General features: G+C 48.0%; 1 protein-coding gene across 6 annotated transcripts in view; it reads left to right on the top strand.

Annotated features, from left to right (window-relative positions):
- Positions 1 to 977: 977 nt before the first annotated feature.
- GIT2 (GIT ArfGAP 2) overlaps positions 978 to 11,899 on the top strand; it is a 33,613-nt gene continuing 22,691 nt past the window's right edge. For all 6 annotated transcript variants that reach the window (XM_054996030.1, XM_054996034.1, XM_054996031.1 and 3 more), the window contains exons 1-7: positions 978 to 1,098; positions 3,193 to 3,326; positions 7,551 to 7,663; positions 9,306 to 9,411; positions 10,318 to 10,404; positions 10,525 to 10,655; positions 10,859 to 10,953. In XM_054996030.1, the coding sequence (XP_054852005.1) occupies positions 1,047 to 1,098; positions 3,193 to 3,326; positions 7,551 to 7,663; positions 9,306 to 9,411; positions 10,318 to 10,404; positions 10,525 to 10,655; positions 10,859 to 10,953 (718 nt within the window). In that variant the 5' untranslated portion in view covers positions 978 to 1,046. The remainder of the gene's footprint in view (positions 1,099 to 3,192; positions 3,327 to 7,550; positions 7,664 to 9,305; positions 9,412 to 10,317; positions 10,405 to 10,524; positions 10,656 to 10,858; positions 10,954 to 11,899) is intronic.

Genomic DNA, 11,899 nt, shown 5'->3' with positions numbered 1-11,899 from the left:
AGTTTAATATTTAACTGTGCATATGTTTAAAGTTTCAGGTTTGTGTTTAATATCCAATGATAAATATTTAATGGTTAATGTTTACTGTTCAAAGTGTAATACTCAATGTATACTATTAATGTCTAATGTTTAATATTTAATATCTAACGTTTAATATGTGATATTTAATATCTAATGTTTAATGAAGAATGCTTTAGAATTTGTTTGTCAAAGTAGCTGTACTGGTTCATAAAGGTTGTACTGTTTTTTGTTCGTTTTATGCAACTATTCAGTTTCAAATGTTTTATAACTTTGTATTGCCAAAGAATTTTTCATGTTTGCATGTAGAAAGATTCATAAAAAATAAAAATCTATTTTCAGTATTTTTTAAAAAATCTATTTTATCACAAAAGCAGGCCACATCAAGGTTTGCAGGACTCTGGGTGGCTCTGGTGTATTTCTAAAACAGAAATCCAGGGCACTTGACAGATTATTAACGTTGCTTAGTTTCCGGAGGGTGGCCGCGTTGGACTGTAGCAGAAGGGCAGGATGCAGCTCCAGTCTTTAAGGGGCTGCTGGACCCAAATCTTCCTCGTCTACCATTTATTCAAATACGAGTCTCACAGCTCACTTCACATATGTGAGGGAGATCCTTTCTTTAAAAATATATCGTGTCTGGCAAATTTCGAACTAGTGTTTTAATCCTAAATATCGGAGGGAGGGAGCGAGGGGACGTCTCTTTTTATATTTTAAGAAACTTTTTAAGTTTTGAAAGGTTGCCATCAGCAAACATGGCCGCCTGACTCCTCCCTTGCCAGGTGTCAATATGGCTGACGTGCCGAGGCCTCTCTAGGACTTCGCCTCGGCTCCCCTTAGCGGTGTGTCGCCAGCGGCAGCGACGAGGCGCCCGCGAGTGGCGTAAGGAGCGGTTGGGCGAATGGTGCTTCTGGACGGGGCGCGCGCCGCTGGCGTACGCATGCGCGAGGCGGCTGGTCCGCGGCTGGCGGCGCGGAGAGGGGCCCGCTAGCGGCGGTTTCGGCTCGGCCCGGCCCGGCCCCTGCTCGGCCATGTCCAAGCGGCTGAGGAGCAGCGAGGTGTGCGCGGACTGCAGCGCTCCGGGTACGACCTCATTGGGGGGGGGCGCTAATGGGGAGGGGGACCCAGGCGTCCGGGGACGGGGCGGAGCTCCTGTGGAGGTGGGGGAAGGGAATCTCCCTCGGCGCTGCCTCTGAGCATGTGCAGAGTGACTCCGCTCTGGCCGTCGCCTCAGCCCCGCCTGGCTGCCTCTCCCGCCTTCTGCATTTCGGCTGTGCAGGAGGAAGGGCGGGGGGGGGGGGGATTGAAGTGTGTGTCGATATTATTACTATGTATGGATGTGAAAGTTGGACTGTGAAGACAGCTGACAGGAAGAACATGGATTCATTGGAAATGTGGTGCTGGAGGAGAGTTTTGCGGATACCATGGATGGCCAAAAAGACAAAAAAGTGGGTCCTAGATCAAAACAAGCCTGAATCCTCCCTAGAAGCTAAAATGACAAAACTGAGGCTATCGTACTTTGGTCGCATCATGAGAAGACAAGACTCTCTGGAAAAGTCAATGATGCTAGGAAAAGTGGAAGGCAGCAGGAAAAGAGGAAGACCTAAAACGTGGTGGCTTGGCTCAAGGAAAGAAGCCACGTCCTCCAGTTTGCAGATCTGAGGGAGGGGGCTAAAGGGAGCCCCCTCTCCCACCCCACCCAGAAGGCAAGAGCAGGGCGCCCAATCCCACCCCCGCTGCTGCCTTGGCAGGTGGGGAGCTACAAGCAGGAAACCGCTCGGAGAAGTGGCAGAGCAGCCCCTCCCCTGATGGGCAATGCCCGGCCCTGCCTCGCCTGGCTGCTCTCATGCCATCCTTTGACTGTACCCAGGTGAGCCCAGCCAGGCCTCCTCCAGGTAGAGTTCCTGCACCCTCTCTGACGGACCCCCTTGCTGTGGGGGGGGGGCTCCCATGTTCCCCTCCAGCATCTGCCCTGTGGTCCTACTAGCAGCTTGGCTTCAGTGTTTCTGTCCCATCAATATCTCCACGGCGCTATCCATGTGCTGAACCCAAATGGCAAATAATTTCGTATACCCTCCTTCTAGGCTGGGAGTGCTGTGCTCCATGATAAAATTGGCATCTTTTAGCAGAGAGGACCATGTGGCAGGCCTGGTGTTCCATACAAAAGCAGATGTTTGTATGTGAAATCCACATGCTTACGTGTGGTTTTACCACCCAAGAGCAGTCTTGGTGAGAGCTGGTAAGGGCCAGCTCAGGTTGCAGAGGCAGGGGGCGGGGGGGCTGCATCCACTCCCTACGCTATGCTGAGTTCTACCACTGTGCATGTTGTTGCTTTTAGAAAAGGTATATGCATCCTCTTTGGAGACCTGCAGGAGGTGGATTTTTTATTTTATTTTCTCGTATTTATATTCTGCCCTCCCCGCAAGCAGGTCAGGGCGGATAACAACATTAAAACATTTAAAACATTTCATTAAACAAGCAAGATTCAAAAGCAAAGCCATTAAATCACATTAAAAACAAGCTGATGCTATTAAAACAAGCTGGGGTATAACAGTAGCATCAGATATGCCAGATACGCACCGGGCAGCATTACCCTTCGCCCTTTGTGGTCAGGTGGTGCTTGGGAAGGAGCCCACCCTGCCATGGCCTTGGTATTGATGGGCTCTTCCTAATTCTTCTCTTTCCATGGGGATTTTTTTCGTTTGGCTGCATTCAAGTAAAGAATGACACACCTTTTGCTGTAAAGATAGCAAAGAACAGGGTTTTTTTCCCTTCCTCCTTCCTATAAGATCTTGCGTCTTGGTTCTAAACTTCCTATATTGCCCCATTTCACCAGGCCTATGACTAAAGACCAAATTTGTCTTGATGCTTTTCACACTTCCTGTTTTGAGCGATCCTCATATGTTTCTATTAACACAGGCCCTTTCTTACAGCCAGTGTAGGTCTAGATTCTTTTTCTTGTTGATGCCTGAACTGTTTTTTAATTTTAAAAACTAAGTGTATAAGAAAGCTTAATTAACTTGGGCTGTGGCTGAATTTGTGTGATTGTTGCTTCCTGCTGCTCAGAAGCGTGCTGGGTTGAGCAAAATAGAATTCCTTCTGTCACCTGAGAGGCTAAAACCAAGTTCCTGTATCTTCTGCTTTGCTCCATTTAATTCCCCCGATGATGTCTTTCAGACCCAAGCTGGGCATCCATAAACAGGGGGGTCCTGGTCTGCGATGAGTGCTGCAGTGTCCACCGGAGCCTGGGCCGCCATATCTCCCAAGTCAAACATCTCAAGCACACACCGTGGCCCCCAACGTTGCTGCAGGTAAGTCTGTTCTGCCTTGCAGTTGCTTGTAAAAGTCTATCTGCTAAAGAGGTGTCTGCTGTAGCTGTTTCTGGTCCTGTAGGGCACGGGGAGAACTTGACTTTTGTAAAGCTTCCATATAGGGGTGTGCACCTCCGAAAAATTCAGGTTTCCCGCTTTGGGTTTACCCGAAGTGGGGAAAAAATCCGGAATTACCAGAATCCCGAAGCGGCAAGCCACTTCGGGATTCTGGTATTTAGCTTGCTTCGGTATGCTCCATAAAGATTTGGAGCATACTGAAGTGAGGGGGAGCTTGCAAGCGGCAGGGAAAGGGCCCTTTAAACTTCAGCTGGCAAGCGGGGGGGGATCCCCACTGCCTGCCAACTGAAGCCAGCCCGAAGCTTCCCAAAACAACCCAAATGCTTCAGAAAGCTTTGATTCGGGATTTCTGAATCGAGGCCAGCATGCTGGCTCCGATTCGTAAATCCTGAATCTTTACAGATCAGGTCCCATTCCTGTATTTTTCCCGAATCGGAAACCCGAATCGCACACCCCTACTTCCATACCTTATCACAGGGAGGCAGCATTTCTTTGGCATAAGTGATCAGGCAAGTGACCTGGCTGGTGGGGGGCTGATGCTGTGACTATGCAGGGAATCCTTGCTGATATTTTAGCCTTGCACCCCTAGCCCTGCCCTGAAGTCAGACCTACTGAAGTTAATGGAGCTTAAGCTACCAAGGACGGTTGTCAGGTGTCAGCCTCTCTTTTTCAGGTGCACGCCTGCGAGTGTCAGGCTCTGCCTATCTTAATCAGTTACTGCTGAGCACACCCTTCTGCATCAAAGCATATAATAAGATGTTTCCTTTCTTCTTGTAAGTTTTGCTTTTGTAGCTTTTAACTCTGTAGACATATCAATGCCAACTGGCTTTGTTTGAGCAATCAGCTTTAGTGAAAGTGTTGGAAACTGACAAGGAACAATGTCCACAGAAACGTTAGCACTCACTGTGCTCAAAGCAACTTTACATGATTAAACAATTTTTACAAAGTGCAAATGCCTCTTATTTCCACAATAATTACATGATATCTTCAAGTACAAATACATAAATAACAGCAGCGCAGTGCAGCAATGGTAACTGCAGTACAACTCAGTTCACGTAAAGTTCTTTTACTCATTCAATTAATTTTCCTTCCAGTCATTCCCCAGGTGATAAGGACTCCGGGGTGGGGAGTGAAGAATTTAAACAAGGGGCAGTTAGCAGCGAGGCACGTGGAAGAGAATTTGTGATTTACTAACCAGGTGGAAAGAGAGATATGATGGTGATAGTTTTCCGTGGGATATCAGTTATGTTAACTACAGATGGCACACTCCTGATGAAGGTGGCACGAAATCTGCGTCCTTAGCCGGCCCCAGATTGAGCGTGGCGGTCTTCACTCCCCACCCCGGAGTCCTTATCACCTGGGGAATGACTGGAAGGAAAATTAATTGAATGAGTAAAAGAACTTTACGTGAACTGAGTTGTACTGCAGTTACCATTGCTGCACTGCGCTGCTGTTATTTATGTATTTGTACTTGAAGATATCATGTAATTATTGTAGAAATAAGAGGCATTTGCACTTTGTAAAAATTGTTTAATCATGTAAAGTTGCTTTGAGCACAGTGAGTGCTAACGTTTCTGTGGACATTGTTCCTTGTCAGTTTCCATTGTGCAGCAGAAACAGCCATCCGTTTTTTCCAATTAGTGAAAGTGTTAGCTGTGAAGGTGGCCCCAGGTTCTGTGGGGTTTTTAAATATATATATATATATGGAAGATGAGCATGGTACGTAGCCATAGTTTCCAGAGTGTGTTGGGGCTTGGGGGAGCTTCTCAGCTGTTTCTGAGGGGGAAGATATACATGGGATGCAGCCTCACCTGCTTCCAGTTTTGCCATGTGAGGGGCAGCTGAGGGGAGGGTGGAAGTGTCCTAGGGAGGCTGACGATTTGCCCGCTTCAGGCAGTCTGGTCCTTCCACCTGCCCTTGCGTCTGAGGCAGCAGGAGAAACGGAGGAGGGGGGCACAATGGCAGAAATGACAGCGTTGTACATGTCAACATCAGGTCTTACTATAGAGTTTGGGGGGAATTCCATAACCCGGCATGGTTCCATAACCCGGGAAAGGTTCCCTGAAAATAGATGGTCTGAAAACTGCTGTTTGATGGAGTTGTATGAGTTCAGGGGAGGCAATGGTTTATGTATAGTCCAGTTATATCCCTTCCTCTGTGAGAGCAGCCCCATTGGTCAGCATTCTGTGCCTTGCTGTCTTTGGCTCCCACCCAGTTTGGCTCCCACCCAGTCGGGGGGGGGGCGGGCTTGGAAACAACATGTGACAGCTGGATAGCATGTGACAGCTGCATCACGCACACACGCCAACCAAACGACATGGTGTTCTGGCTGCCTAGAGAAGCCCTGAATGCTATGAGGCAAGACACCATCCCCATCCATTGATAGCAACATTATTGGTTTGTTGCTGTTTGTTTCTAGAAAAGTGCACGCACAAACATCCTGTTGAGGCTTTTTTCAGGTGCCAAAAAACAGTCCACTAATCGGATCTTGATACACTTCTGAAAGCTAGATAACCGGGGCAGGCTACGTAGCCTTGGGAGCCTATATGCTAAAGCATTGGTTGGTGGCTGTTATAATAGGGTGTGGGTGTGAGGAAGGTGTTCAAACCACTTTGTCAAGGTTGAGCTCGGAACTTGGGATGACATGAACAAAGTTGCCCAGGTGCTACTGTGATAGCCCCTGTGGAAAGTATTGTATTTCACAGGGGGGCTGGAGGAGTTGAGCTGAAACTGAGTGAAGCGCTGGTTTCCACAACTTGGCTTGGGAGGGGGGTATCGAAACTCTGAAACTAAAGTTTTTCCTTGGTAAGCCCAAACTCGGAACCTGAACTTCCCCTCAAAGGTCAAATTGCCAAATAGTTCGAATCCTTGGGAAAAATCTGTGCCGTGAGGTTTAATGTGATGATTTCTACTTTTTACTTGAACTGGCTATTTTGTTAAAAAAGAGCATCCACTCTAGCACTTTTAATAATCACCGTGGGCTTATGTACTGCCCTTCCGGACCGATTAGTGCCAAATTCAGAGCGGTGGACAAAATCAGTGCTATTATTATCCCCGCAATACAGCCAGGGAGCTGGGCCCCAGAGGAGCGGCTTATCTAAGGCCACCTGCAGAGTCGATGGCAGTCGTGGGAGTCGAACCAACAGAGTGCTGACTCAGAGCCCAGCCACTTAGTACAGCATAAAAAACAGCTTTTAAAAAGCCGTGCACCCAGACACTACTCGCTGGTAGCAACGTGGCACTTGTCTTGCAACTGCTTGGCTCCTTCAGAACCTGAAGCCAAAAGAGAGAGTAACAAAATACAATTACTTCATATATAAACTTCTATAAAGCGCTGTGGTGCCAAGGTGCTAATATCTAATAAGTATCCGTATAATAATTACATATAAATATAATAGAATAACATATCCCAATAAATATACCATCTTAATAGACCACAAGGGGCTTGCTAGTTGTACGCTTGTTTCATGGAAACACTTAGTCAGGAGTCGTGCAATGAATCCACCATATATCCACACAGACACTCGAGTTCTCCTACTTGTCTGATGAAGTGTTTCCATGAAACAAGCATATAACAAGGCCCCTTGTCGAGGCGTTGGGGCTTGTCCCCTGGAATGTTGTATCCTCCTGTGAAGAGAAACACATCTGAGAGTTTCATAAGCTTCATATACTTACCAGATACGCATGGAGCCTTCCGTAAGCTTCGTCCCATTGCACCTATAAGAGGAAAAGATAAAGACTTTATTAGAGCATATGTACGGATTATGAAATTATGTCTGTGCGCAACATTTTGGATTATTCGGCTGCTTAATATTTATTGAATGCAGACATTGCTTGTATTAGATTGTATTAGACTCAAACAAAATGGTGTATTAAGATTGTACATTTACTGCGATATGTTACTCTGTTATATTTTATGTAATTATTGTATGGATATTTATTAGGTATTAGCACCTTGGCACCATAGCACTTGATAGAAGTTTATATATATGAAGTAATTGTATTTTGTTCCCTCGGTGAGTGACTCTCTCTTTTGGCTTCAGGTTCTAACGGAGGGTTGCTTCTTTGTTGTATTCCTTTATGGCTCCTTCCGGAGGCAGGAAAGCCCAGGCTGAGCGTTCATGGTTTGTGTTCTGTCTTGAACAGATGGTGGAAACCTTGTACAATAATGGCGCCAACTCCATCTGGGAGCATACTTTGCTGGACCCTGCATCAGTCATGAGTGGAAGGCGCAAAGCTAACCCCCAAGACAAAGTGCAGTAAGTGAAACCGTCAGGGCATTTTCTGGCGTTCCACACCCCCCCCAGGCCCCAGAAGGGAGGATTAGAGCAACAACAGATGTGAGAGAGCCTGATCCTGATCTGCTGCCTCCGTTGGCTGTGAAAGGGGCAGATAACAGTAAAACGAGGGAACCACATTTCTGCAAGAAGGAAGTGTCCCATCGTCACTTTTAGCTGATGGTGAGCGCAGTAGTGAAACGTCAGGTGTTTGGCCTGACTCTTCAGAGCTCTCTTCTTAAGTTGACCTCGCCCGGGCCAAGATTTGGCTAGTTATTTCCAATCCAGATGTGAACTAGACTCCACCCTCTCTGTTACCTCCTGGAACCTAGCTCTCTCCTGCGTGGCATGTCTTCCCTAAACATTTGCCTACACTCTTCTCTGCCTCCTGGGCTCTATTTCTCCTGAGCACTTAATTTCCTGAGGCTTTGCGTGAAGCCCCTCCCTCCCCCCCCCAAGCAGAATGCCATGTATCCTTGAAGTAGCAGCACTGCTTGTTGACATCTGCTGACCCTTCTTGCTCCGCTTGTGTCCCAGTTGTGAACGTTCTGTGGCATCACAGCAGTGGTGGCTTGCAAAGAACATCCTGTGTGTAGCTTCTGCTATCCTTGGGGGTATTTAAGAAGAGGCTAGATGGCTGCTTGACAGCGTTGATGATGCTGTAACTCAATATGGATGTATGCAGATCGGGAGGGTTGTGCCAATCGCCACTTTGGGGTCAGGAAGGAGTTTTCCTCCAGGCCAGGTTGGCTGGGTGTCTTCCTCTGGGCACAGAGCAGGGGGTCGCTGGGGGAGGTGGGCAGGGGAGATAGCCATGCGTTTCCTGCGTTGTGCAGGGGGCTGGATGGGGTGACTCCTGGGATCCATTCCAGCTCTGTGTATCTGTTCCTGTTGCTGTAAACCTCCTCAAGCACTAAATATGGTGGAGATGCAGTATATACTTTAAACAAATGAATAAATGTTTCTGTGCCTTTGATGTCTTTGATCCTCTCTAGAGGGTCTCCATCAAGATTCCAGCTCTGTAAGATGATGTGTTTTACTGGCCTGCTCCAGATGGGAGGAGAAGTAGAAACATGATGGGCTGAACCTGAGAGTAGTAGGCACTGCTGCTCTGTCAGCCGCTGTTTGACTCCAATGCCTTATTCTGTATTGGGCCACACTTCAGTGTCTGCTGACTTTCCCCTGCCTGGCGTGCCTTGGCTTGCTTGCAGGAACTCTTGTTTACTTACTTATATTTTGTGATTTCTCTTGCGTGGGACTCAAGGCAGTTTATAGACTAGTTCAGATCCAAGCATAGCAATAAAAACATTCCGATTCCAGGGTCAGCATCTGCTGCTGTGAAACTAGGAGGTTAAACTCTGCCTGTTCCACCCACCCGCCTGCAAAGGTCTGCCTTCCATCACCTCCAAAATCCTGGCAGATGGACTGGCCTTCTCTGGGAGGCCGTTCAGTGTTCTTGGGGCATTTACAGGGAAATCCTGTGCTCAGGCCGCAGCCAACCCCGCCGTCTTACGGGAGGCCACTTCCAACAGGCACTGTTGAGCAGAGTGCGGTTGCCACATGGGTCGGCACGGGGAAGGCCAGTGTGCGCTGCATCTCCTCTCCATTTTGATTCTTTTTGCAGTCCGAACAAAGCGGAGTTCATCCGGGCAAAATACCAGATGTTGGCCTTTGTTCATCGCTTGCCATGTCGGGATGACGACAGTGTCACCGCCAAAGACCTTAGTAAGGTGAGGATCAGTCTGTAGACAGACAGAAAACAGCCTCCGTGGCTCTGATTTGGGTGGGGGCGGGGGTTGCACTTGCAGTTTCAGCCTAGCGGGGCTCTGCTGCATGCTATCTGCTGGGTGCTTTGCCCTCTGCTTGCTGTTGTCTGGTCTGCACAGCTGTAGGTAGTCAAGCATCTACTACGCAGTCCACATAGCTGGTTTTGGTGGGAAATGGGGCTGACTCTCTGCGGGGAAGGAAGGGGGAGTTTTCCCTGGGCTTCCCCCCTTCTCCCAGCTGTAATAACCTGCTTAGACCTCCTAAAGTGGCAAGACTAGCAGGGGAGCTGTCCTTGGTTCTCCTGTCACTCTCAGAATCATTTAATCCAGAGGAGTTAGCCGTGTTAGTCTGCAGTAGCAAAATAGCAAAGAGTCCAGTGAGACTAACCAACTTTATTGTAGCATAAGCTTTTGAGAACCACAGCTCTCTTCGTCTGACGAAGAGAGCTGTGGTTCTCAAAAGCTTATGCTACATAAACAATGCATCTGATGAAGAGAGCTGTGGTTCTCCAAAGCTTATGCTACAATAAAGTTGGTTAGCCTTAAAGATGCTACTGGACTCTTTTAAGGCAGCAAAAATGTTTTTACGGAGGGCAGCTCTTCACTAGAAAATGCCACCTGCAAATTGGTTTTAATTTTTCCCTCGATTTGATTTAAGGTCTTGGAGACTGTGCAAAGAATCCTTCGTGTCTCTGTGTCTGGCAAGCCCCTTGGTCTCTGCCTGGAGTTTAAGGGGAGCTTGACAATGGGATGGGAGGCTTGTGACGAGGTGCCTCTCCTGAGCGAGGGGTCCTCAGCTTGTGGCAAAGGAGATGTAACGTTACAAGTGTGAAAAACGAAGGCCTAATCCTGCTCTCATCTTGATTTCAGCAACTCCATTCCAGTGTGAGGACCGGAAACCTGGAGACTTGTTTGCGGCTGCTCTCACTGGGAGCCCAGGCAAACTTTTTCCACCCTGTAAGAGAATTCCTCTTATTTGCATGGGAAACTGTTTTGGAGCATGCAGTCATCATTTCTGAATGAGAGAGAGCAGCTTTTAATAGCTTCTAAGCAAATGTATTTTAAACTTCTTTGTAGGAGAAAGGAAACACCCCACTTCACGTGGCTGCCAAAACCGGTCAGATTTTACAAGCTGAATTGCTGGCAGTATATGGGGCTGATCCTGGCACACAAGACTCCAGCGGGAAGACTCCGGTTGACTATGCAAAGTGAGCCACGCCGGCCCTTGGAGGGTTTTTCTCTCTCTGTGCAACAAGAGTGTTTCATCTGTTCTGATGCAAAGCAGTCCTTCTGGCCTGAGAGCCTGTTCCCCGGGGCTGCCAGCAGTCCACTCTTCTTAGTTAGGGTTACAACTCTGATGAGGTCTGCAGATGTAACTGTAACAAACTTGTTTTTGTTCTGGTCTCGACAGGCAAGGCGGGTATCACGACCTGGCGGAACGCCTGGTGGAGATCCAGTATGAGCTCACTGATAGGCTAGCATTCTACCTTTGTGGCCGAAGACCTGGTAAGGGCCTTGCAGCTTTGCAACAAGAGAATTGGGGATTTTAATAGTAATAATAACATTTGATTTATATACCGCCCTTCAGAACAACTTAATGTCCACTCAGAGCGGTTTACAAAGTATGCCATTATTATCTCCACAACAATCCCCCTGTGAGGTGGGTGGGGCTGAGAGAGTTCCGAAAGAGCTGTGACTGATCCAAGGCTGCCCAGCTGGTTTCAAGTGGAGGAGCTGGGGATCAAGCCCAGTTCTCCAGATCAGAGTCGTGCCACTCCAAACTGGGAGCTTGGGCTCTTGAATTGCTGCTGAAGGTGACTTGCGGGCCTGCAGGGCCCGCTGTCTACTCCTGCTTTGGGTCTGCTTTTCAGCTTGTGAGTTATTTGTTTTGTTATATTCTTATCTTGTCACCCCCCTTCAATTGAGAGAGAAGAGGCAACCGCCCTCTGGCTTATAAAATGACAAGCAAGACAAGGGGCAGGGTGGGGAAGGAAGAAGAAGAGGGATGGGAGAGTAAGAGGGATGGGAGAGAGCCAGTCTGGTGTAGTGGTTAAGAGCGGCAGGACTCTAGTCTGGAGAGCCAGGTTTGATTCCCCACTCCTCCACTTGAAGCCAGCTGGCTGACCTTGGGCCAGTCACGGCTCTCTGGAGCTCTCTCAGCCCCACCCACCTCACAGGCTGTTTGCTGTTGTGGGGATAATAACAACATACTTTGTAAATTGCTCTGAGTGGGCATTAAGTTGTCCTGAAGGGCGGTATATAAATCAAATATTACTATTTATTATTAAACCTCTGCAGTGCTGGAGCGGTGAGCATTTATATCTGGTTGGAGCAGGCTTGCCAGCACAATAGTGGCAGCTGGTGAGAGACTTAACCAGGTGGAGAGTCCACACCAGTGATGCTCCAGCCTTTGGGCAAAACTAGAGCATTCCTGGTGATGCCCTGAGATCGC

Source organism: Eublepharis macularius, chromosome 13 (genome assembly GCF_028583425.1).
Source record: "Eublepharis macularius isolate TG4126 chromosome 13, MPM_Emac_v1.0, whole genome shotgun sequence".
In the NCBI taxonomy this organism is placed as follows: Eukaryota; Metazoa; Chordata; class Lepidosauria; order Squamata; family Eublepharidae; genus Eublepharis; species Eublepharis macularius.
This window is presented reverse-complemented; position numbering and strand designations above follow the sequence as displayed.